The sequence below is a fragment of the Oryzias latipes genome, chromosome 11 (assembly GCF_053564925.1).
Source record: "Oryzias latipes strain Hd-rR chromosome 11, Olatipes_Hd-rR_3.1".
NCBI classification, from domain to species: Eukaryota; Metazoa; Chordata; class Actinopteri; order Beloniformes; family Adrianichthyidae; genus Oryzias; species Oryzias latipes.
In genome coordinates this window covers 8,319,337-8,344,739 of record NC_136247.1, presented here as the reverse complement: position 1 = coordinate 8,344,739, position 25,403 = coordinate 8,319,337, and the positions used below count along the sequence as shown (strand labels likewise).

Here is a 25,403-nt window from a genome sequence, read left to right as displayed (position 1 = left end):
AAGCGCAACGTTCTCGCTCAGATCTTAATGTAATTAAAATCTAATTCCAGACTGAAACATTAACCCAACCATCTTCAGAACTTTGAAAAGGATTTGTCGGCTCAGACAAAAATGGAAGAATTAAAGGTTTCAGGGAGCAGAGGTGAAGAAGACTGAGTACTTTAAGTTATGTGGGCGAGCAGTTTAGAGCAGAAAAGAGGTAAAGAGATTTGAGTAAGAAGGTTGACACAGGTAGAGGACAGTCAGTGTCAGGTGTGATGAGACAAAAGAGTGACGTCAAAAAGAAAAGAAAATATGTAGAGGATTGTGAAGAGACACAAGAAATGAGAGAAGACAGAACTGAAGGAGGAAGAGATGATGATGATGGCGAGGTCGTCTTTGGGTTTTATGAGCATGGACATTAGAAATGACAACATTCCATGTTTTGGAGACAAAGCCAGGGAAAACTGACTGAAAAGATTGGGACAAGGTAACTGAGATAGATGAATCACTGTGATGGAGTAAAAACAAGCCGACTGTCCTGAGTGATGACACGTTTTTGAATCTCATCAGCCTCATTGATCAGCTTCATTGTTCTGAAAGACTGCTCACGTTCATTCATTTCACATCGTTCCCCTGAGCTTGTATTTTGGTCAGAGTCAACGCCAACATAGATGAATGTTTATTAATGTTATGTGATGGTACCTGACCAAGGATGCCCCCCAGCAGAGTCCACAGGGCCTGGCCTTCACTGCGCAGCTCTCCGTTCACATTCAGCAGCTCCTCCAGGTACTCACACAGCTGCAGCACAGAAACAAGTAGAAACACAAGATCAGCTTTATAATGCAATGCTTTTATAAAATATTTGTAGGAGGTGGTGGACAAAAGGAAAAGTACACTCAGCCCGTGTTCAGTGTTATCCAACCTGCATTTGTCAAGATGCAAACATTTCCATTATTCTTGAGAATTGACTTAAGAAAGACTGAGACTCCACACCTAAAGTCTTAGTCACATGCAGGCGTAAGGGGGTTGACCCGTATGTATTACCTGTAGCCTGGAGCATGCCTGTTAAAAAAAATCTGCATGAGCATTTTTGCTCTACAAGCTCACTGAGCAATCTACGACCTTGATATTTCCTCTGGGCCACCTGCGTGCCCCACACAGGTTTGCCCATTTTTCGCCTGGAGACACCCCGTATCCAGCCATAAGGGAAGCTGAGACTAAGGCCTAGATTACATTTCAGAGAAAAAAGGAAGGATTCTGTGCATGAGCATAAAATCTCTGTGGTTCTCAGTAATTCTGCACGTAACCGCCTTGTTTACACGGCCTGGAACAGCTGGGTGTAGCAGCATGTCTCCCAGTATGTGTTTGGACCAAAGCCAGCCAGAGGAGCTTCACTTTATGGTTCCTAAAGTTGGAATCAGTAAAGAAATAACAGAAATGTCCAGCTGTTTTGGGCCACAAACAGATGTTTTCTAAGGACAACTTTGTGATAGTTTCAGATCCCTTTCCATAGAACCCAGACCATAATAATTTAATGCCTTTCTTTAAAGTAAAAAAAACAAACAAACAGACACGCACATTACCAGAGTTCACACTGGAACAAAACAGCAAAAATATTTTCTCCTTTCTGCAGAGTCAGAAGGAAGAAGCAGAAAGCAGCTCTAAAGGACTGCATGTGCTGCAGCAGATTCAACCTGTGCAGGAAAAAAAGCTGGAGTCCGTTGAGGAAATAACTTTAGTAACAAACTCTTTAAAAGCTCCAAAATCATAAATCAAAGGTTTTTTTTTACAGTTTACTTTGCAGGAGCCTGTAATAATTTTGACCACTTATCAGCCTATTTTAAAATTCACATCTTTGCTTCATATAAAGAGTGGAAAGATTATTTTCTTTAAAATATTTTGCTTTTTAAGGCACAAAAAAAAGCTTTTGGTTTGTTTGTAATGTAAGAATTTCCATTTTTCATATTTTTCTTAAACATTAATCACACAAAAAAATGTATACATTTATACATAATGCATTTTTTAACACGTAAAAATGTTTAATGTACATTTTAAACGCGTACATTATATGTACATTATATGAGATTAGATTTAGATTAGATTTTATTGTCATTGTACAATGAAATTGAAGCATCACCATTTCAGTGCAAGAATGACAAAATAACGAAATAATATTAATTTAAGTGTGAAAATATAAACTGTAATATAGAATGTCCAAGATTTATGTGCAAAATTGGGTACAAAATTGTGTAGATGTGCAAGAGGTGGCAATGAGGTAGAGTGTTGACGTTGGGTAGACACTTCAGTGGACAGAAGTATGGATAAGCATATATACATATATAAATAAGCATCTACATATGAGTGTGCTATTGCAGATTTTATTTGTGCATTTTAGAATTGAGGATGGTTATTGCCTTGGGAAAGAATATTGAGGGAATATTAATTCCCTTTTTATTATGCATAATATGAAGGGAAATATTAAACATAAATTAGAATAAAATTAAAATATATTGAATTCAAATTCAAATTGAGGTGTTAACTTTTGAATCAAAACCTAATAAATATAATATTATGGTATATATACCCAGAATCAGAAGACGGGTCAGTGTTTCTCCTTGTTCTGCATGACAAAGTCTGTGCTGTGGTGTGATGGACCAAGCCAAAGTGCTGATGGTTATGAATGTTACAATCAATATTCAGGCAGTGCGACGGTGACAGAATTTGTCTTCATGTAATGTGGCATCCATATGGAGCAGAGTGCAGTCTCAGTCTGTGCTCAGATGTCTGACATTCACCTCACGAGTGTTTTCTCCAAGGCCGAATTCCACGGAGGATCCACTCAGCAGCGCAATTAGCAACAAACACTTCATTAATAACACTTAAGACACGCAGGACACTGCTGCACGCAACATTAACTCTCCTGACTTTTCCTCTGCTTCCTCATGTTGACGAATGGAGCAACGCCGTCTCCTCAGAGGTCACAGGCTTGACGAGAGACAGAAGGGCAGCCGACTGTCAGTCCTCAACTGCAATCTCTTCCTAGACCAGTGAGGTTATCAAACCCCAGAACCAAACAGAGAAAGTAAAGAAACTACCCTCGACTTTCCACATTTAAACTGTTCTCACACACTTCTGCGTTAAAACGCACTGGTGGATAGACAAGAACAGCACTGCAAGCACATAATCATCTAGAACCACAATCAATTAGGCCATTAACATGAACACCACTTTAGTTTTTAAAAGTAACCCATGTTTCTTTATATTTATTATTGTTTTCTGTCAAGAAGGGCAGCCTGAAAATCATCAATCTCATGCTGTGTCCTCTCTCTCTCTTTTTTTTCAAATCACTTCTACTTTAAACTACTTCAAAGTTCAGACTGAAAGACCACAAAAAAAAAAAAACATGTCACAGCACACCTCAGACACTATTGGAAGTTTCTAAAGACCCACTCCGATGATCTTTTGCTTTGTTTTAAAGCATTCTCAGTGGTCTTTTTATTAAAATGATGCTGTTTTTAGCCAAAATCAAAAACCTGTTTTCTAGGACAAGGTTTCTGCAGAGCGGAAGTAATTTCCTAGAAATGTGCGTCTAAGTTGTTGAAGCAGAGCAACCTCACCCTCCTTCCCCCTCCCTGTTGCCAAGAGCTCGGAGCAGGGGGCTTGTGGGCCGCCCAGCGCATTTTCTACATCACAAATAAACTCTTTTTCAAATGGCATTTTTTTGTCTGCTCCTGATTTACCTTTTGAATGAAAAAATACTAAAACATGCAATCTGAAGTTCAATTTTTTTTTATAAATGTCCTCCATCATGAAAAAAATACCACAAGATCATGCTTAAAAACACCATTTGTTAGGGCCTTTAGGTTTCCTTAAATGGTTTACTGGTAATCACCATTGTATTTCTTTTCTATTAAAATCTTTTCTTAACTTTCTTTACTTTACTTTCTCCTTGTTTGGAGCTGGGTTGATCCGAGCTCCTTGCCCTATCTTTAAGCAAACTCCAAGCCTTCCTGGTGAGGTTTGCGTCAGAGATCTTCTGCCATGAACTGGAAGCTCGTGATCTTAGGGGAGGGTAGGAACATGGATTGAACGTCAAATCGAGAGCTTTGCCTTTAGACTCAGCTCTTTCTTCACTGCAACAGATCAGTACACGGATCCCATTCCTGCACCTGCTGCATCTATATGCCTGCCAATCTCAACCTCCATCTGTCCCTCACTTATGAGCAAAACTCCAAGATAGTTAAGCTCCTCCAATTGAGGCAGGAGTTCTCCACCTACCAGTAGAAGGGAAACCAACCTTTCAAGAACCATGGCATCAAACTTGAATAGTAGCTGTCATTCCAGCCATTTCAAACTGCAAACTCCTCCAGTGTGCTCTAAAGTCCTGGTTTGATGAAAGCAGCAGAACAATATAATCTGCTGATAATCTCACTTTACAGCAATCACTAGCTCATGAAGTACCACCCTGACAGGCACAGGAGTCCTAACAGCCACAGCTTTAAACTGTTACATCAACAATGGAGGTAGAAAACATAGTCTAAAAGGGTACCTCGCTATTTCGCGTCTTGCCATTTGCGGTCAGGCTGTTTTGAGAATTTTTTCAGTGCGACTTAGCATGCTGTGATCTGATTGGTTGTTGACCTTGTCAATTCATCTACATGCAAAGTCTCTGGTACAGAATGCGTTCAGCTCGCCAGTTACATAGATCTCGTGAGCGGAAATTGTTTATGACTTTTTGAGAAAAGTGTATCAAGTGTGTAGTGAGGGGCTGTATAGCCTTAAAAATATGTCATCCTACTTTACAGATTTCACATATTGCAGGTCATTTATGGAACGTGACCCCCTATGATAAATGAGGGAACGCTGCACCTGGTAAAATTGTTCCCAGATTTGGAAGTTGAAGACCCTTATGACATTTGGCTCAGCCAGAAGTTTCCAATAAACTTGAAATATAATTTTGCCAGTCAAGTTAGCCCTGCCTTCTCCTTAACTCACCAACCGTTGGTGTTCGGTTTAAGCCCCTCTCTTCACCCACCCCCCTCTATAAGCAAGTATCCAAAGATACACAACTGAAGGACTATTACTTAGTCGATCATTGACCAACAGCCAAGAATGTCCTGGTGCACTGATGGACACCCTTGCGTTCAAACCATATTGGTTTAATTTACTGAGCCACATGAACGTCCTGCTTGCGTGTTTGAAGCTGCTCCTGCTGGAGCAGATGGACAAACCTGAGGTCTGTGTTGCTCACCTTGTTGTACTCTACATGTAGCTTCTCCTGTTCGCTCTCAAGCTTGTCCTTTAGGTTCTTCTGCTCGGAGATGTTGTCCTGGATCTGGATCATACGCATGTTCCTCTCTAAAAATCCAAGGCACCAAAGTCAATAGTGTGAACACGACAACAAATCTAGGAAAACAGTGTGAGGACACACTGTTGAGATATCCTGAAAGGTCACACGCTTCAAGGAGATTTCTGTTAAAATTCTTTTGGATCTAGTAAGATCATGGGTCTATGAGTATCTGTGCTCTGTTTGATATGAGTGGATTGAGGTGCAATAAAGGTCTCATCATTCAAAAAGGTTTCTTATTCAGTTAACAAACAAAAACACACATTTCTTCCAAATCAAAGGGAAAAGAAAGTTGTCTGTAAAATGGGCTTTTGTCTCATGTTAGCTCCAGGACTTTGATTCGTCCCAGACAGACACAGCAAAGCTCTCTAAGCTCATCAGACACATAGGACCCATCAGTAGACAGTGCATCTGCCTGCAGCTGCACAGTAATGCAGCAGGGGCATGAAGGCCAAAAGATCCAGACTCCACTGACTTACCAGTTTATCCCAAATGTGGGGAGAAGAACGATTAACTTCAATCATTTCAAGCCTTTTTTTTCTCTTTGCTTTTGTCAGACATTTGAATCCCTAACATGTACAATAATTGTAAACTTTCTTGATAATTTTTCTTCATTTTGTAGTAATTAAGAAAAAAGCTTTCTATCCCATCCGCAATTCGATGTAAGTGGCGTTTTTACACTCCAGTGGGGGTTAAACAGACTCCTCCTTGATTTTATTATTTGTATAAAAGGAGGGGGAGGAGCTTAAGGGCTAAAAAGTAAATATTTAAAATTTGTTTTTCCTTTGTTCCAAATTTATATCAGACACATTGCTGCTATAGTTTCTATTAGGTGTGAAATGACAGTGACCTGGGTGAAATAACACCCTGTTGTCAGAACTAAACCACCAAATGAACTCTTGATTCCCAGAATGCTCAGCACTAACAGGTGTGCGCCCTTTTCCATTTGACTTAAAAGTACAGGTGGGTAAACTGCAAACAAATTCAAACAGATTCTTCCCAATCAGATTTCTATCTCAAATCTCACCCAGGTAGTAGTTGACAAAGTCCGCTGTGAGCGCCGGCTGCTTGTGCTTCCTGCGCCCGTCCATACTGGCGTTGGTGTCAGATGTGTCCACAGGGAAAATGTCTGTGCTGATACCCATCAGTTCAGCTTTTCTCATCAGCTTCCTGATGGCGGAGGCACTGGAGGTCAGAGGGCGGGGCAGCTTCTCACGGGGTACCCAGGCCTGCGGTCGAGTGTTCCTGGACAGCTCTGCTTTGGCCCGGTACTGCTGCAGGCGGGTGGTGATCCGGGCCTGTGGGCGGGACACCAGCAACTCTTACACAACATCAATAATACATTTATCCATGTAGTGGAGACTTTAATCCAAACAGACGAAACCTTTTGCATTCTGACTTAAACTATGTCAGAAAAACAAAAAGCTGCTTTACAGCTCTTAACATTTCCTGCATACTGACAGCTGCATGATCCAGCTGCATTTTCTGCACGGTTAAACCACCTTTTTGGGGGAATGGGGACACGGTTAGTCAAACCCCCAAAACACCACTCAGCAGCAGATCAGGTTCATCATGACAGACACAAATGAAGCTGCCTAGGATTGTAGTTAGGGCGTCACCTGAGCCTCTGGAGTCAGCTGCTTTTCTCTCTCCTGCAGAGAAACTTTACAGTAGGACTGCAGGGCCAGGTAGTTCTTCCTCTTCCACTTCCTGTCGAAGCGGTCTGCATGTTGCTTACAGTACGCAAAGAAGGGATCAGCGATGTCCTGAGGAGACACAAGCACAAATGTCAGCAGATGAAGCAGCTGCTTTGATCCTCTAGTTCTCCAGTCCACCTCTGATCTGCTGCCTTGCAGGTCCAGCGCTCACAGAGGAGCTTCACAAGCCACTCGTGACTTTGGACGTTACTGAAGCACTTTAAAGACCCACTCTGATGAAAACAATGCGTTTTGGTATTATTAACATATTCTTCTGGCATTTGTCTGAAGATGAAAGATATTTATAAAGAAAATTAAGCTGAACATTGCATTTCTGAGTATTTCTTTATTCAAATTGTTGTAAATCTCGAGCAGATGAAAAAATGCAGTTGGAAAAAGCATATTTGTGATGTGCGGGCGAGAGTGTAAACAGATAGGTGAGGGGAAGTGGGGGCGGGCTTGCTCTGTGCAGACAGTCCGGTCCACAACTCTGAGGCGAGTTTCTCACGAACTACAGTCGCTCTGTAGTCATTATGTCCTAGAAACCGACACATACATTTTTATTTTACCTAAAAACAACATAATCATGATGAAAAGACCACTGGGAATGCTTTTAAAGTAGACCAAAAGATGATCAGAGTGGGACTTTAACATCTGATACTCAGTGATGATATTGGCTGAATTCATCTCATCCAGGCTTCTCCTGCGTTTCTTCTGCTTGTTTCTCACCTCCTCTGCTGCAGCCTCAGACAGAAGCCCTTCTCTCTGTGCGCAGGTGACATGAAAATAGGATCGGCACATGCCGGCGTCGCAGCTGATGCACACGCCAGTCCTGGCGAAGCGGGCATCCTCACAGAAACTGCACTCCTTCATAGACAGACAGCTTTGGTTAATGCAAGTACTGATGCAAAGGCAGAGCTTTCCTCTGAAAACATTTGAATAGAAACGTAACAAAAAGTCTCTTGTTCTGTGGATCAGCAGCTGTAGTAGAAATAAGGGTGTGAAGTCCTGATGTGAGACGGAAGCTTCTTTCTCTGAGGAATAATGCACAGCTCCGAGTGGTGATGAAGACCATCAGTTGTGACCTGATAATCAACTGTGTGAAAGGCAGCAATCAGAGAACTGTGACTGCTGCTGTGAGTGCAACTTTAGCCCAGAACGTTTTTCTAAAAACCAAACTAAAACATTTAACGTCATGCTGTTCAATAAACAAACAAACAAACAGATGAACTGCTCAGCTGCCTTCAGAACCTGTAATGGTGAGAAAACACACAGTCACCATGTCCAGCAAAACTTGCCTTTGCTCCATATTTGGAATAATTCATCTCTGTGAGGGTCACCGGTCGCAGCTTGTCGATGTCTCCGAATGCCACTCCGGGCACGTAGAGCGCACAGACCACATGGACCCACCTGCAGAAGGTGAAAAAAGCAGCTGTTTACGCCTTCATCTACCACACAGCTGATTAACACACGCGGCTGTGCTGCAGATGATCACTCAACCTCATTGAACGGGCAAAAAAGCAGCTCACAGACTTCAAACGGGAGAGAACTCGCAGCGTGCTGTGACACAATTTCAAATGCGGACTTTAGGGAAAAGAATCCAAAAGTCCAATATAAAGATATCCATCTGCACCAAGCAGGCGCTTCGCAGTTTAATTTGCTGTGTTTTTCATGCTCTAGTGAAGGAGTAAATTCGGCTGCAGCCTGGCTGAGGAGCACTATCAGCGATAACGTGGCTCAAGTCTCCATGCTTCACATAACACACTTTTCTCTTCCTCTTTTCTTCCTCTATCTCTGCCCTCCTTCCATCCTTCCGCTCTCATTTTTTCACAGATATCTCTCTCCTCTCCTAATCCTCTCCCTCCCCACCACAGAATATAGACTATTTACTATTTAGATAGCCTTTGGCTTCCTGCAGCCTTTTGACAAGCTCCAGTCTTTAGCTTGTTTGTTTCTGCCACTGGTAAGCGTTGCGGCCAGGGGTCATCGGCGTCCCACCTGCCGGCATCGGTCTCCTTGAAGATACCGTCCTGGTTGGGGCACAGCTCACAGCTGGGGGTCACTCCGTTCTTGCAGGCGTCGCAGAACCACGGCTCGGTGGAGTTCTCAGAGGCTGAGCTCATGATGGAGTCGCTTTCTCCGTCCACGCCGTAACAACCTGTAGACACAGAAAGGGAGAAAAGAGGCTAAGATAATACAGGTCTACTTTCCCTTCTTCGGACTGCAAGATGCAGAGTAACACCGCCGACGAACACTGAGAATTTGTAACTGTAGAGCAAAGCACTTGTAATTTCTTCAGGTGTACCACAGGTTAATGAAGCCTGCAGCTTAGCAGTTACAGGAAGTTTCATACCGACGCAGGCTTCAGCCTCTGATACTTTATTTGTGACAGAACTGTTCACTGACTTTTCCTCGTGACTCTAATTGTTCTTTGCAACACTGCCTGTTCTTGATAACAAAGACTTTCCCGTTCTTCGCAACCCAAACTGTTCTTCAAAATACAGACTGTTCACTGATGTTTTTTTGTGACATCAACTGTCACACCGACTGGAACCGACTGTTCTTTAATACACAGGCTTTTTTCCCAACCCAAACTGTTCTTTACAATACAGACGTTTTACTGATGGATCTTTGTGACACCGACTGTTCTTTAATATACGCCATTTTATTCTTCACAACAGCCAACTGTTCAAAAATCAACTGCTTTTCATAACTCTTGTCGGTTCAATGACACCAACTATAACTTGTAAAACTGACTGTTCCTAACAACACCAACTGTTACTCCTGAAAGTGACTGTTCCCTTATGAAAACAACTGTTATTTACCGGTATATAACTGACTGTTCCTAACTATACTAACTGTTAATTCTGAAATTGGTTGTTCCTAACAACACCAACTGTTACCCATATAACTGACTGTTCCTAAAAACACAAACTGTAATTCCAGACACACACTGTTTACTGACTGCTCTTATTAATAGAAACTCTTCTTGATGGCACAAACTACTCTTTACAACACCAGCTCGTTCTCAAAACATTGTCTGTTCTGTCTTAATCACATCGACAGTTTCTCACAGCAGTAAGTTGCTTTTTTAACAACATCGACTCATTGCTTCAGAAGATGAAAGAAGAAGAAGCTGTTCATTCTGGTCCACATTGTTGTAAGTTTGGTGCTGCAATCATCAGTTTTATTACATTATTGCAATTTCAGAGTTCCTCTGTACTACAGCCACATTGTGCTCAGAAACAAAGAAGCACAGAGACCGATAGTCTGTTCTACAGCTGGCAATCCAGAGCCTCACTTGTTAGGTACCAAGCCAGAAGAAGCAGAGGAACACATTGATGTTGTCCTCTTCATTTTCTGGGGTTGCCTAACAATTACTTGGCGGATGTGGTTTCTATGGCAGCTATAACACCAGGCAGACATGCTCCTCACCCCCAATGAGGGAAGCAATCAGTGCTGTTCCTTCGACCGGGGGGGTTGGGGAGGGAAACACTCCAGCTCCTGATTCAGTCCAGTAGCCCACAGGCTCTCTGAGCAAACACTCACAAATCAAAAGCTTAGAGCTGAGAAGCAACCATAGCCACTGCCATGGCACAATGGACGCCATCGGTCCAAACAAAGGTCAAAGCAGGTCTGACCCTCAATGGAGGGAGGGGTGCAGGAACCAGTGCTCCTCACAGCTCCTGCAGGTCACAGATCTACCGGTACTCACTGGAACACTGAAGCTACAGCAGGAGGAACAGCTCAGCCTCAAATCTAAGAGCTCCCTTTGAACCCAGAAACCAGGCTGGGGCCGCTGAGCTGATGCCTAATATGAGCTAAGCTGCCGAAAAACTGATGACCACAGGAGAGCCTCTGAGCTCCCAGAAAGATTATCCTTAACTGAAAGCACAAGCTCGGAAAGTAGGGGAGGTTCTGCCTGCATGCAGGTTTTTCACAGGACGTCTGAGCAGACAGATGTGAATCTGATGGGACCTTCTGAGGGTCAGCTCATCCAAGGAGCTGCTCTTAGAACCAAATGAGAGAATGTAGTACAATATGTTCATGTGGCTTTGAATTAGCTGTAAAAAATTAGATCTACCGTGAAAAGGCGATCATAATGCTTGTTATACGAGTAAACATGAGGAGAAAAACAAGTTCCAGGAGGTCCTCCATTAAGGAGAAGTGAAAGACAGGAGGAGCTCAAACACGTTTGAGTTCGTCTCAGCTCCTCTGAAGCAAAGACATGAATAGAGAACAAGAATCTGATGATCTGAGTTCCGTGAAGATGCAGCGTCCTGCTCGCTGCCTCTGTTTGAAGTCCCTCCTCCTTTCATGTAAGACAGGGTGGAAGGGTCCAGAGAGAAAAGCACAGGAACATCATGGTCCTGCTCATCCCCAACCTCACAATCCCGAAGGAATTTTTAGAATTTGACTTAATGTGGGAGACTCCACATGCAGATGTCACTATTAAAATAAACGTCTTTAATCTCTCATTTCTCCCTTCATCTACCTGAATCACATATAAAATGATGAGATGTGTTAGTCCAGAATCAAACTGTAGCCAAGCATTCTCCAGAGTCTGGCTGCAGCGGCTCTGGCTGCAGGGGAGAAGCGGCTCAAGATAAGAGACAGGCACCAATCTGCATATTCATTGATCCATGCAGAGCAGGAAAAAAGGGAAGCTTTATATCTGAGTCAGTTTGCACACAGAGGGTCGCTGTCTGAATGTAGAAGTACAATAACTGCGGAGTTCAGGAGTTTTGTGGAAACTTTCATCGCTGTCTGCAGGGATCCATCCTCAAACACAAACTATGCTACAAAACATTTAGTGTTCTTTACTCAGGACCAGCATCCACGAGTTTCTCGCATGTACCCCATGACAAAATGCATAAGGTTCATCTTCTGCTCTGACTCTGCTTCAGGCATGAGGAGTCCCCAATGTTCATAAGACTCGTTTGAGAGAAAAAAGGCAATTGCACCAACAGATGAAACCCACCTCACCTCAAACAAGGCCAAACAGAGGACCTGGTTTGTTCTGTTGCAGCTGAGAGCGATGACACACTGTCTGCCTCAGAGATGATGCTAACAAAACGAGAGGAGTCTCCGAATTAAAGTAGAATTTCCATCAAACATTGATAAGTGTAGAGGACTTGAGCTTACTGCAGGAACAGAGCTAGATCTACAGGAAAATGAGCAGCATTTCTGTCCTTGGAGACAGATAAGAGCTGGCCGCGAGCGCCACCACTGCCTTTTCCACATCCCCAAACCTCAACTGCTCCCAGAGTGCCGGGCTGACCGCCTTCAGTGTTTCTGATGGAGATTAAACGTGTCTCAGAGGAAGAAAATATCAGGCTGCCTAACGAAGGCGATAACTGTAAGACCTGCTCTAAGTATCAGCATGCCTGTGGACAGCGAAGATTAAAGTGTTCCTACTCTGCCCCACATGTGCATCATAAAAGAGCAGCTCCCAGCCCTGACATAATCCAGCAGGCCTCCATCTTTGAGGTGACTGGAGCCTGAGCCACTCCAGTTGATCACAGTGACAGTGAAGGGGTGTAAGGTGGTGTCGGGGAAGACATTTACAAGTCAAAACCATGAAGCCAAAGCCCTCAAAGAGGCACCTTTACAGAAGAACTTAAACATGGATATAAAAAAATCATTGGAAACAAGAATTTCCTGGCGTTTGTGAGGGTTTCAATGAAGGTCAGGTTCACAGCATGGTCTCTGCACGGAGCCAGGGACTATACTGATGATGAAATGTGTCTTTGTCCTTCATACAAGATACCGGTATTCTATGAAATAGAATCCTATTTCTCTGCTTTCAACATCACAGCTCCACACGTGAACAATGAAGCGACAGAGCAAGAGGATGCCAGGCGCCAATGACAATGAAGTTACCAAAACCAGTAACAAAGTTTCTTCCTTTTAGGGCTGTAACGAGTATCTGAATACTCAAATATTTGCAATCTGTTCCCAAATATCTGAGTATGAGTATTTGCGATGTCCCGAAGTTGCTGATTTGCGATCTTTATAAATATAGCAGAGTGTAGTAAAAATACAATTTAGGCAATGCAAATGTTGCTCTAAAACGCAAAATAATATTGGTTTTTAAGTACATAAACTAAAAAAAATGAAAGCACTACTGGGACCGGACATAAATAAATCTCCAGTTCAGGGGCCAAACCTTTAAATGCTGCTTTAAATGTAAACAATTTGATCAAAAAATGTAATATAAATAGATTTAAGAATACTACAGGAATACTACAAAAATCTCGCGGTCAATACTGTTGCAGAATCAGAACACCTCTCTAAAATGTTCATCTGAAGTGTAGTAATTTCAGATGAACAAAAGTCTGTTTGAAAAACAAGAATGTTGGAAACACTGTTGCCAGTTTAGATTAAAGGACTGTGAGGGTTCTGAAGTGGTGACAGAGTCTTTTTTTCATTTAGGTGTTGCTGTCTTCATTTACTATCTTTTTGTCATCTATCAACTGTAACTGTAGTCAGGAAAACTTTGAGGATGGAAAAACTGTGGGAATGATTTTAAAATTTGTTATAAACTGTTACAAAGCAACAGTGATGTTATATTTTGTTTACTGCTGAAGTTAACCAGGAATTTGACAATAAAACCTTTGAGGGCAACATTGTTTAAAATGAGAAATACCATTTCTTTCTAAATCTGTGTTTTTATGTTTTGTTGATCTCCTGTTCTGAGATCTATACCGTACTACCCGTTTTTCAGCTGTCTTTGCTCCTCCCACTGTTGAGTCAGGTAATTCAAGGTTTTGACTGACTGAACATGCCCCATCCGGGTAATTTAGCAGCAGGTATCACATGGATGTTGGGGGGAAAAGCAGGAAAGTAGATTTTAAGGACATAGGTGAAAACTAGTTTACTCTGTTATACTTTTAATCTTACGCATCCAAATGATCTAGTAAAAACATAAATTACCCAGGATCCTCTGTGCACGGAGAACAAGAATTGTGCACAGTTGTGGTGAATGCCCTAATAGCTTCTTTTAGCTAAGTTGTGTTCGTATCGAGTTAGTGCATTTAAACAACGTTCCTGCAGAGTCAATGGAGTTTTTATGATGGTCTTGCAAAACTCCTGCAGAGTTAATCAAGTGTTCCTGGTGTGTCTTCAGTGTTCTTGAGCTGTTACCATGGCGTCATGGCAGCATTTTTACATTGCTGCAACATTTCAGCAGGCTTTAAGGAACACCAGGCTCTGAATGCGAGGGAGCTCCTACCAACAGCACAGAACAAACTAACAAATCTGCTCCAACTGTCAGGCCCAATTATTCAGAGTCCCAGCCAGGAGAACATGGATTATGACAATTACTCAAATGAAAATATACTTTGTTGCTAACGCTACAAAAATGTAGAAAATACAGATGAAACCCAAACAAACGAGATATGATTCTCGTTTTAGTAGACCTATTTGTTTTTAAATCTCAGACTTTGTAACCAGAGTCCCACAGCCATTCAAGAAAAAAAGAAGATTCGTGTATACAGTGCATTTTTACATTGTGTTGCTCTAAAGCTTCCCTTATCCAGAGCCGCCGCCCAGCTTTACCTTCATGCACGGTCACTCCACAGTTGTCACACTGGATGATCTCATCTGCGTCCTCGCTGTTGTCTCCCAGGCAAACGCAGCAGATGAGAATGTGCTGAGTGTTCCACGTCTGAGAGCGGTCCAGCAAAGCATCCTGGGAACACAAGCACAGTGAAAGTCAGCTGGCCAAGCAATTCGCCTGTCTCCACAGATTCTGGACCGGCAGATTCCAAAGATGCCAAGACGATAACTGCGGAATCGTTCCAATGTCTGTCGTCAGAAGTTCCCTGCTCACTGCAGGCCGTGTGTTCTGCTGACAAAGCCTCACACACATAGACACTACCCTGCTCACTTACAGCGTCTACAGTAAATGCCAAACACAATGGTGTAACCTCTAAATGGTAGACCTTCATACAAACCCACGCAGAAGGGAGGTTATGTGGACAAGAATATAATGTCTTCAAAAAGAATCAGGCTGTTTCAGAATTAAGCTGCTCAGTCTGAATGCAATAACACATGCGAGGCGACTTTTAAAGGGTTTATACCATGCAAAATCCCACATTCACACGTTTCTGAGTATTCCCCTAAAAACCTGTTTTCTGAGCACCAGCCCCTCCCAACTCAAAAAAATGTGTGGGTTCTCACATTGTGACGTAGACCAGTGACAACAGCCCCTTCTAGGATGAGTCTGCACTGCCGGCACTGCCCCCAGAGTAACACACACACCCCCACGTTCTCCACGGAGCTAGCAGTGACTGGCAAATTGCTTTCATTTTAAATGCACAATACCGTATATCTTTCAATTAGTCCCGTCTCCAATAGTCCCTGGGTCTAACGGGTGTTTGTTACTTTAGACCAGGGGTCCCCAAATCCAGGCCTCGAGGCCCGGTGTCCTACATGTTTTCCAACCAACCTGCCACTGAAGCTCCTAATTGGCTAAACACATGATCTAGGTAATCAGCAGCAAATAAGGCAGGTTTTCTGGAAAACCAGCAGGACACCGGCCCTGGAGGCCTGGATTTGGGGATCCCTGCTTTAGATGCTGGTCTGTAATACTGATCGGGATCTTTGAAGACACCCCACACCCCAAAGAACGTTCTGGTGAGGAATCTGTGCGACATTGAAGGACTTGGTAAATATTTTGAGAAGCTTTGCACTTTTCTTCTTTATATTCCGGAGCGATTTTCATATGTTTTGTTTTTCTTTTTTTATAATGCTTTTATTTGTTTTTTTGTTTTTGTTTTTTGCTCCTGCGACATATACTCTGGAAAATACGCTAAACAGATGTTTTCTGTAATTCATAACTTGGTACTTTACTTTCGACTTTAATATTTCACCATGGCAAAGGTAAACCTGAACTTCTCAAAGTTTTGGGCGGAGCTACACCAACCTCGTTGCCCTTTCCTTGGGACATACTGTCATTGGTTAGCTCTTCATCAAACGCGCTGCTGCTCTTCACTTTCTTCTTGGGTTTTTTTGCGTCTTTGTCGCTGTCGCTGCTGCTGTTGTTGTTGTCGTCGCCATCTTCTTTGTCATCGTCATCGTCCTCATCGTCCTCGTCTTCATCATCGTCATTGTCATCATCGTCGTCGGTGGCACTGCCCCCCTCCTCCCCCTCCTCCATGCCCCCCTTCTGAGCAGCTGCTTTGCTCCTCCTCTTCTCTGCCGTAGGCCTCCAGTCGTTATCATCCTCGCTGTCATAGTCGTCCATCTCGTTCAGCTCCTCCATGGTGGTGAAGTCCAGCAGGGGCCGGTTTCTGCGGAAATTCCATTTCTTGGGCTCAACCAGAGACTCGTCTGCGTTTGCATTAGCTCCGCCTCCAGAGGGTGGGGAGGCAGCCAGTTCGACAGGAGGCTCCAGCTCAGAGGTCTTCTTGCTCTTTCGTTTACCTTTGCTGGGGGCAGCAGAGGGGGCGTCACGAATGTCGGAAGGGAGCTGCTCTTTGATCTTCTCCTCATCCTCATTTGAGGGGTCCTCAGCAGGCAGGCTCTTTGCCTCCTCATCCATCCCATTATCTGCACACGTCGCATCCTCAGAGTCACTGTCTGAACCGTCTGCGCTCACTTTGGACCCCTCTTCATCGCTGCCATTCCCTGTGCCGTCCGACCCTGACAGAGGAAAAGAACTGAAGTTATTCGGATTCTCTGCAGAAAGACACAATTCACAGAGGCAGGTTAGAATCCCCAGGGACTAAATAACCAAAAACAACTTTCAATCATGGTTGATTGAGTAAAAAAAGAAAAATCAAGTAAGGATTTGTGTTCTTATTTGACATAAATGAGAACATAAAAAAATTATCATGAGAAATTAGTTTGTTTGATACAATAATTGTTATAACAACTTTATTTTCACTGGAAATTTTATTGCATTTGTAAGGAACTTCAATTGTCTTTATGCAGCAGCACTGATAAAAAAAAAACTAATACAAAAGTTTTTTTCCCCCAACAGACGTGTCGTACAAAGATAATGTAAGTCAATACAAAATAAACAGCATCTGTTGTCATTTTTCAAAAATCCTTATTAACAAGCAAAAGGAAATTCTTTCTCCATTACATTTTTTTTAAGAGACAGCTGTCGGGAACAGGACACAATACAATAAATTGAAACTGTTGTTGGTTTACATTAGCCTTCCAACTAAAAGCCTAAATCAAAACTGCCATTGAAGGTTGTGTCATACAGCCACTACGTACATTTTGCTGTTTTTCCACGTGTGAAATCTTGTTTTTGTTGTGATACATGCGTAACATGCATAATTCATAAGTGTTTCATGCGCTAGTGATTTGTCGATGTGCGCAGATGTCCATCGAGGGTGTTGGCCAATGGGTCTTTACGTGAATTGCGGGCTTGAGCTGTTCAAAATTTTTGGTCGGTTGAGAATTATGCAGTTTATGTAGTTTATACCTGATTATTATGTAAATCTTGCGCAATTCTGCGTGATTTTTTACGAGATGCACGCACAAATTTGTGCTATTCCACGACCATTCTACGCATGTCTAGCAGACCAACATGTACCACCGATGTATAACTTTCATTTCACGTAAAAATTACGTAGTTGACACACAAATCACTAATAAATTGCATATAAAAGCACAACAGTCACACAAGATTTGTGTAACTTACATTAGCCTTACAAATATTTTACAATACACTTACCACACACATGACAATCAGTGGTTCAATTTTGAACAACGTACTTTAAAAAGTCCACACAGAAACACCTACTAAACACTCCTGCACTCCGTTAAAGATGCAGCCTCTATGACCCTCCACCCTTTGCCTGAACCACGCCATAAACTTTAGGATAAGCCAACATTTTCTGCTGTTGGGCCCAACCTTTGGAACAACACCCACACACTTCAGTTTAAACCACAGTGTTCTCCCACTCATTCGCGTTTGAATTTTTGCTGATTTGTATTCAGTCACGTGACTTCTCCGGTTCATCACAAAAACTCAGACACAACTCAGGACGCTTGTATTAGGCGGCCTGTCGGCGGCCTGTTGGTTTCCTTGACGGCTACGAAGGAATATTTCACAGTTGGTTCCTGAATCGCTACCAGTGTCCCTGCATGGAGAAATGGCATCAGCTGACTCACAAGCGGCAGGAAAATATCTTGATTCGCTGAGAAAGATAATCGCGTAGAATAATTATGATCCAGAGTAGGTGTTTAATATGGATGAAACCGGCCTCTTCTGGAAGAAGATGCCATCTCGCACTTAACTAATGAAGAAGGAAGCACTGACTCCTCGTTTTAAGGCCCAGAGAGACACTCCCAGTGTGTGTTATAAAGTACACTACCGTACAGTCTGTTGCTCTAAATACAAAGTAAAAAGAAACTCTTTATGTTGAGAAATTTTTCTTCTTTTTTTTTTTTTTTTTACAAAGCATCAGCAATGTTTTTAGAAGGACTTTTGATGAGTAAAGATCTGTGATGGACATTATTCGGCTGGGGGGTGGAGATCCATATTCGCGGGTGTCTCTGGTCCTCAACTGTTCTATGGCTTTAAAGATTTGTGATGCTCTTTAGCAAAACTGAAGCCCTTTCTATTGTACAGATGTAGACACCTAATGGATGCTCTCTGGTTGGAGATAAATGAGGCATCAACAAACTGAAGTATAGAGAACAGAGGACATTTTTCCCCTCCAACTTCTGTTATGGGTTTCTTAAGTTCCACGCATGCAGAAAACCAGCAGTAATCATAGGTGTACTGTTGTTTTTCTTTACTAATTCAATTTACTGAGGAAGACTGAACTCACCTGAAGCATCTCCCACTTCAAAGTCGCTGTCGTCTGAGCTGTCATAATCCAAGGCATCTAAGAGCGAAGCGGCGAGCGGCTTCACCTGCCGCCTCTTCAAGCTGCGGTCCACTGCCGAAAGAGAGCGCAACACATACACAAAGGTGCCAGATGAGACACGACAAAAGCAAATAAACATGACTTTAGTTAGTGAATCAAGAAAATATGTGGGGGAAAAAGACGACAAACGGAAAATTGAGACAGTTTAAAGTTTGAAAATAGAACAAATGAAAAAGTTGGCAGAGTTAGCAAAAATATAATGACAAATGTAAGGAAAAATATATAAAACCGCAAATTTAGACCCATGTTTGGCCTCTACTATTAATATCTCAAGATGGTTGTTTTAAAAAAAATACACTGGTTTCTTCTAATTTACATTAAAATGACACTGATGGCATTGTAAATTACAGTGAGGGGTCCTTAGGTCACAGCACTGTTTAAATTCTGTATTTATTATAGATCCAGACCAAGGAAAATTGTGTTTTTGGTGTTTGTAACACGTTCTTGTGGCATTTTTCTCATGATGGAGGACATATATAAAGAAAATGTAGCTAAAAACTGCCCTTCTGAGTATTTCTGTATTAAAATCATTGTGAATAAAGAGCAGATAAAATTGGCCCACTGGTAGGTTTGATGTAGAACCCATTACAACAAACCACAAGCTCCCTGCTCCGCTCCATTCTGATGAATCCACTTATAGACAAAGAGATCCATGTACGTCTTTGTTTTCCTTGTCTGAGCTGACATCTGGCTAAAAGTGTACTGCTGGATGGCTCCAATATTGCTTGGTATTTTTGTTGCATCGCTTCTGTTAAGTTGAGAATGTGAGAGGCTGTAAGCTAGTGGGAGAGAGTGTAAACAGATGGATGATGGGAAATGGAGGTAGGCTCACTTCACGCCACAGTCCCACCCACAACTCAGAGGTGAATTTACAATGAATTACTGCCCTGGTGAAGAAGCTATGTCCTAGAAAAACGACAGGGGTTTTTGGATTTTGGCTAAAAACGGCATAATCACAATAAAAAAGAACAATGGGAAAACGTTTACAACAGAAAAAAATATGATCTGAGTTAGAGTTGAAGGACTTATTTTGGCTTACTTGCTTTATTTTGCTTCCCTCCTTACTTATACACACACAAATAAATGTTTGCCTCAAAGTTAGACTTGTGGTTCATTCACAGGCTCTTTAATGGCTTGAGGTGGCTGCTTTCTGGTACAATTATAAACCTGTCTCAGCCTTTCTTCAGACATCAAACAACTGACGTGAGACGTTGGTCTTTCCAAAAAGACAAGCTTTTCAAGTCTTTCTTCCTTTTTAACGGAGCTGTGTCAGCACAATAACCAACCACAGAGCCCCAAATCGGTCTAAACTGCATGCTCTACCTGACTGTTAAGGAAGGACACCGCAGTTAATCCTCCTGATCAGACACGGTTGATCACACGACTGGACCCATGATGTTCAGTAACAAAAAAAAACCGGGGTTTACCTCTGATAACGTCTCCCTTTCCCCGCGTTAAAGCCCCTTTCGTCTGCGCTGCTTGTTAAACAAAAGACCAGCGACTGTCCCGACTGGGACCAGTATGGTCACAAACGTAAAATACTCATACCTTCTTGTCACTCGGAGGCCCCCGTACCGAGCATGGGGCTAACCGTAGTTAGCTTACGACAAAAGCCCAATTCGCACTAACTAAGCGGGTCTTTTAGGGGGCTCAATGACACTTCGAAATAGCAGCAGCGTTATAGAGTAAACACCAAGCTCGACAGAGAACAAACCACAGCGCAAGAGCCACAGAAAGACGAACAAATCGGTGATGCTAGCTGCAACGTTCGCTCGTTAGCCTAGCCTTCAGCAGTGTTGAACAGCGGTGCAAATGTTAGCCGGGGTTAGTGTCACTTCCAAGTGCTGTTAATGCCAACTCATTAAATAAAATAACATTAAATAAAATCCAAACCTGACAAAAAAAAATAACAAACACCCACTTTAGACTTTGCAGGAAAGGCTCGAGGCTCCCCGCTACTTCATGTTATGGTGTGGACAATGGAAAGCACGGCAGTGACGTCACGCCGCGTTTGGATGTTGTTGCCACAGGGACCAAAAGCAAGGATGTGATGTCAAACAGGAGGACGTTCCAAAATACTTTATTGGTATCAAGTGAATTTTTAAAATTGAAGTTAGTCATTAATTTACACTGGTGTAGGAGATTAAAGTTGTGTGCAGGAAGGATCTCCTGCAGCCTCAGTCACATCTGGCGATGCAACAGCAGCTTTCTCCCCGATTTGGTTTAAACCTATATTTTTTTGGTCACGGTTTCAATTCAGTTTGATGTGTGATTTGTTTATTTCAATACATATATTTTTTTTCTAATTGGCTATGAGCCAAGAAATAATAAATCTTTTTTATATGTATCAAAATATACATTTGACACTTCAAACTTAAACCTAATTGTATGCAGTAGGCATACAACAATACACCTTCGCATGATTCGGTTCAATGGTATAACCAATGATCAGGTTTTCAGCCAAGAATTGTGGCATCTCTGGAGGAAAGTTTTGCTGATGTCACAGTGTTATAAATAGAATGCTCAAAATTTGCTTTAAACAGTTGTTTATTTTTATGATTATTTTTTGGACATTGCTGTTCAAACTAAAATAAAATCCTCTCTTTATATATTTCTTTGCATTGAGGATGCAGAAACACCAACAGCCAGTTATTTTGTCCCCACAACTTGTTCAAGGTAGTTTATTGAAAAATATTTGTTTTACTTACCACATAAGCTTTAGGACTTGATGTGGAATTGCAAAATGAGACTTGTGACCATCCCTGGATGACACTCGCCATAATTGACTTTTACAAAATGTGGAACATTTCGCTGCAAACTAAGAAGGACTAAAGCTTCCTCAAAAACAGTGTGGTGCAAGTTCAAAACTGTAAAACATGACAGATTACTTGGTAAAAGTAATCCCTTACCCTACACATTGCAAAGACTCTGAGAGTCGTAAGGAAGTAAAAAGGCCACAATCACACACCAATGCACACTCACATTCACAACTATAGTAGGGATAATTAAGAGTAACCCATTTAGATTTAATTCAATTCAATATAAATCAATTCAATTCAGCTTTATTTGTGTAGCGCTTTTCATGCTACAGAGCATGTCAGAGTGCTTCCCATAAAAAAAAAATGATATCAGTAAGATAAAAAAAAAAATAGTAGTTAAAATAGTAAAAATAATACTAAAAATAATCGTAAAAATAATAAATAAGAACACATAAAACCCAACATTTACACACCCAACCAGTACAATAAAAATTAATCGAATTTATTGTCAAGATTTTTAAAATCAAATGAAAACATGTGGACAAGTAAAAACTATGTAAAGGCTTTACTAAAAAGATGCGTTTTAAGTTTTTTTCCCCAAAAACCTCCACTGTGGATGAAGCCCTCACATCCTCAGCTGTTCCACAGGCGAGGCCCACAGTGCTAAAATGAGGCCTTGACGTGGGTTTTAGCTCTGACCTCTGACCTGGGACCACCAGCAGACCTGCACCTGTGGACCTGAGGGCTCTGGGAGGGTCATCAACTAAAAGTAAATCTGATCAAAGTGATGGGGTCAGTTCCATTTAAACTTTTGTATACTAATAAAAGAACCTTAAAATCGATCCTAAAGCTGACTGGAAGCCAGTGCAAAGATTTCAAAATCTGAGTAATGTGCTCCTTCTTTCTGGTTTTTGTTAAAAGGCGTGCAGCCGATTGATAGTATTTTCTTCTGAATACCAGAAAGAAAAAGTACAGGTGGAAAAAAAACAAAATATGCAAGTAAATTTAAGTCAACACATCAGGAAAATCTGCAATGAGAGACCCCATTAAAATGTAGCTATAGAAGAAGAAGAAAAACAACTCAAAACTTAACTACAATGACTTAAGCAGAGATGTCACTAATTGCTTTCAAAGTCCCTTTAAATTATTGTGTTGGCTTTCACAGTGTCAATGCCATTTCTGACTTTAACCTCAGCCTCTTTTCTGCTGTGACCTTCAGTGATTCCATGGTAAGACCCACAACTGAACCAGCCCTCTTCATCAACATATTAATTCAGTTTTTATCTTTAACAGATAAGCTTTCACCCGCAGCAAAGCACCGCATGAAAAATAAAACCAGTCGAGATGTCTTGATAAAAAACAGCTCATGTCAAATGAGCTGAATTTCCAAGAAAGAAGAGTCTTGACAGAATTTTTTTCTTTTTTTTAAAACATCAGCTTTTATCCTAATTCCAGTTAGTTCTAAAGTACATCCAGATAGTTGTGTTGCTCAGCAGTTTCATCATGTTCTTCATGGGTGGATGGCTATCAGGATGAGCTTTTTTTTTTTTGGCCTATCAAAAATGTATCCATTTTGCCAACATTCACTTTAAGAAGTTTGACACACCAGATGGTAGAGGACTGAAGCTCCCCTGAAGTTCAAATCCTCTTCATAGACTGGCTCCTGAAAAGTGATCATACCACTAAAAAGAAAACTAAAAAAAAAAGAGTCAGGGGTATTTGTTTAGGACCATAGGAAGTGAGAGAACTGTATATTGTGGCAGTCCAGTTTTTGTCCAAAAACAAAATGGAGGTTGTACCAGAAGATCCAAAATCTAAGTAACATATGTACAATTGAAATGAAAAATACTTTGTCTACTGCCTTAAATATGTTAAAAGTTTTTGAAAAACCAACACATGGGCGGGCAAGGAAGGAACTGAACCAACGATTTTCCAATTAGAGGTGGACCACGCCACCGCCTTGTTGTATGAAGTTTAAACTTCAGCTCCTTCTCATCCACATTTGTCTGTATCTTTGCTCTTTGATTTCTGACTGAAGGGTCTTGTTTTCATCCTTTGACTTTTTTCTGTTTGGCAAATACACGTGAGCAGAAAAATTAGCATAAACAGATTGATCCTGATTTGCAAAATCTAAGAATTCTGATGGAAATCATTCCATCTGATATCCTGATCGACGGCTCTGCTGAGCACAGGAACCCTATGGTGATATCAGAGGAGCCATCGCAGTCATCACCACAATCAGCATCTTCATCTTCCACCTTTTGCCCTCTGCTGTGAACATCACAGACCAACAGCAGAGCCTCTCTTTACAAGAAAATCATCTGCAGCAAAGTTTTTTGGATTTGGTTCAGTGTGTTTTGGGAGTAAACAAAGCGACTTCACAATCAGGAGAAACACGTTTTTGCCCTTTTATTACTGAAATTTGTTATTTTGGTTCACCCACATGGAAACAGAACAAATGAAGAGTTAAAAAATGCAAAAAAAAAAAAAAAGAAAAACAAGAAAGGAAATTACATTTGAAAACTTATTGAGGAGGAAAGAAAGAAAAAATTAGTTGAGGAAATCAGCAGGGGAGGCCTAGAAGAAGATGCAGTTAAAAAAAATAAAGAAAATTTTACAAGAAAATGACAGTTAGAATATAAATGAAGCTGAAATCAGGACGGGCAGAGTGTAGTAAATCATTTGTAGTGGAGGTTCACAGCATCGATTCTCTTTCTACGCTTAAAAGTCTAAACTAAAAACCTTTGGGTCAAAAGTCTGTTTTGACGTCAATTAAGCTCATCTCCACTTGCTTTGAATAATGTTAAGTTTTTATTCTTTTTTCTACTGGTTTATAGGAGCCAATTAGATGTCATTTGATAAATGTGACTCTTGAATTTTTGTTGCTTAACATTGTCTTGGAAACGTTTACTAAAGAACTTTAGGTTTTGAATTTATATCTTTTGTGTATTGATAAACACAGTGGACGGTAGATGTGTCATTTATTTGTGCGATGTGATTGGATGCAGATGTTTTAAAGTGTTCAGCGTAGCGTAATCATGGAGACACCTTGCCCCTAAGAGCAACACAGTCTTATAATCTGTTACGAATGTTTTCCTATCTTCTAACTCTCTAAATTAAAATGCAAATTGTGGTGGAAACAAAATACATGAATATTTAAAAAGAACCAAAGAACCAAATTGTTTCCTTTGTGGCGGAAAAGTGCTGTGTGCGGAGGCAGAGGGGTTCGCTCCTACATGGTTCTTGGTGAGTACGGAACTTTAGCGTCAAAGTTAGATCAAAAACTCGATTATTTTCCCGTACGAATGACAGATCCAAGCAAGGTTTTTGAAGAAAATACTTTAAAATGCTTCATTTATTCATCCATTCATCTTCTAATCGATGGCGCCTCCAGAAATTTTTCATGGGGGTGGCCGGTCGGGAGGCACTTTAAATCTTGGGGTGGCACACAAAAAGCATATATTTTTAAAATTCATTCTGCTAAACGTAGTAAAACAGCCGTTAGAAAACTAACAGAAAGTTAAATGCTTCCTGATATATTTTGATTTATTGTGATTATATTTAATGCATAGCTGTGTTTGCTTGGGGTGTTTGGGAGATATCTATAATGAACATAAAGTCGAATCAGTTGTTCTGAAATAACAATAATAATAATAATAATAATAATAATAATAATAATAATAATAATAATAACAATACCCTTCCATGGTAATTATTGATTATA

At 41.3% G+C, this 25,403-nt stretch overlaps 1 protein-coding gene across 6 annotated transcripts in view; it reads right to left on the bottom strand.

The window, feature by feature from the left end:
- The window catches only part of phf14 (PHD finger protein 14), a 58,270-nt gene extending 37,289 nt beyond the window's left edge, over nt 1–20,981 (bottom strand). For 3 of the 6 annotated variants that reach the window (XM_011481152.3, XM_078955296.1, XM_011481153.3), the window contains exons 1-11: nt 20,842–20,981; nt 18,822–18,932; nt 15,956–16,674; nt 14,587–14,719; nt 9,025–9,184; nt 8,325–8,436; nt 7,756–7,893; nt 6,949–7,095; nt 6,357–6,627; nt 5,234–5,340; nt 685–780 (exon numbers count right to left, since the gene is read on the bottom strand). In XM_011481152.3, coding sequence (XP_011479454.1) covers nt 685–780; nt 5,234–5,340; nt 6,357–6,627; nt 6,949–7,095; nt 7,756–7,893; nt 8,325–8,436; nt 9,025–9,184; nt 14,587–14,719; nt 15,956–16,674; nt 18,822–18,932; nt 20,842 — 1,995 coding nt within the window. In that variant the 5' untranslated portion in view covers nt 20,843–20,981. Of the gene's footprint in view, nt 1–684; nt 781–5,233; nt 5,341–6,356; nt 6,628–6,948; nt 7,096–7,755; nt 7,894–8,324; nt 8,437–9,024; nt 9,185–14,586; nt 14,720–15,955; nt 16,675–18,821; nt 18,933–20,347; nt 20,483–20,841 lie in introns of those variants that run through there. The other 3 variants (XM_020707279.3, XM_078955297.1, XM_078955298.1) reach the window with 1 other exon arrangement.
- Nucleotides 20,982–25,403: the final 4,422 nt, after the last annotated feature.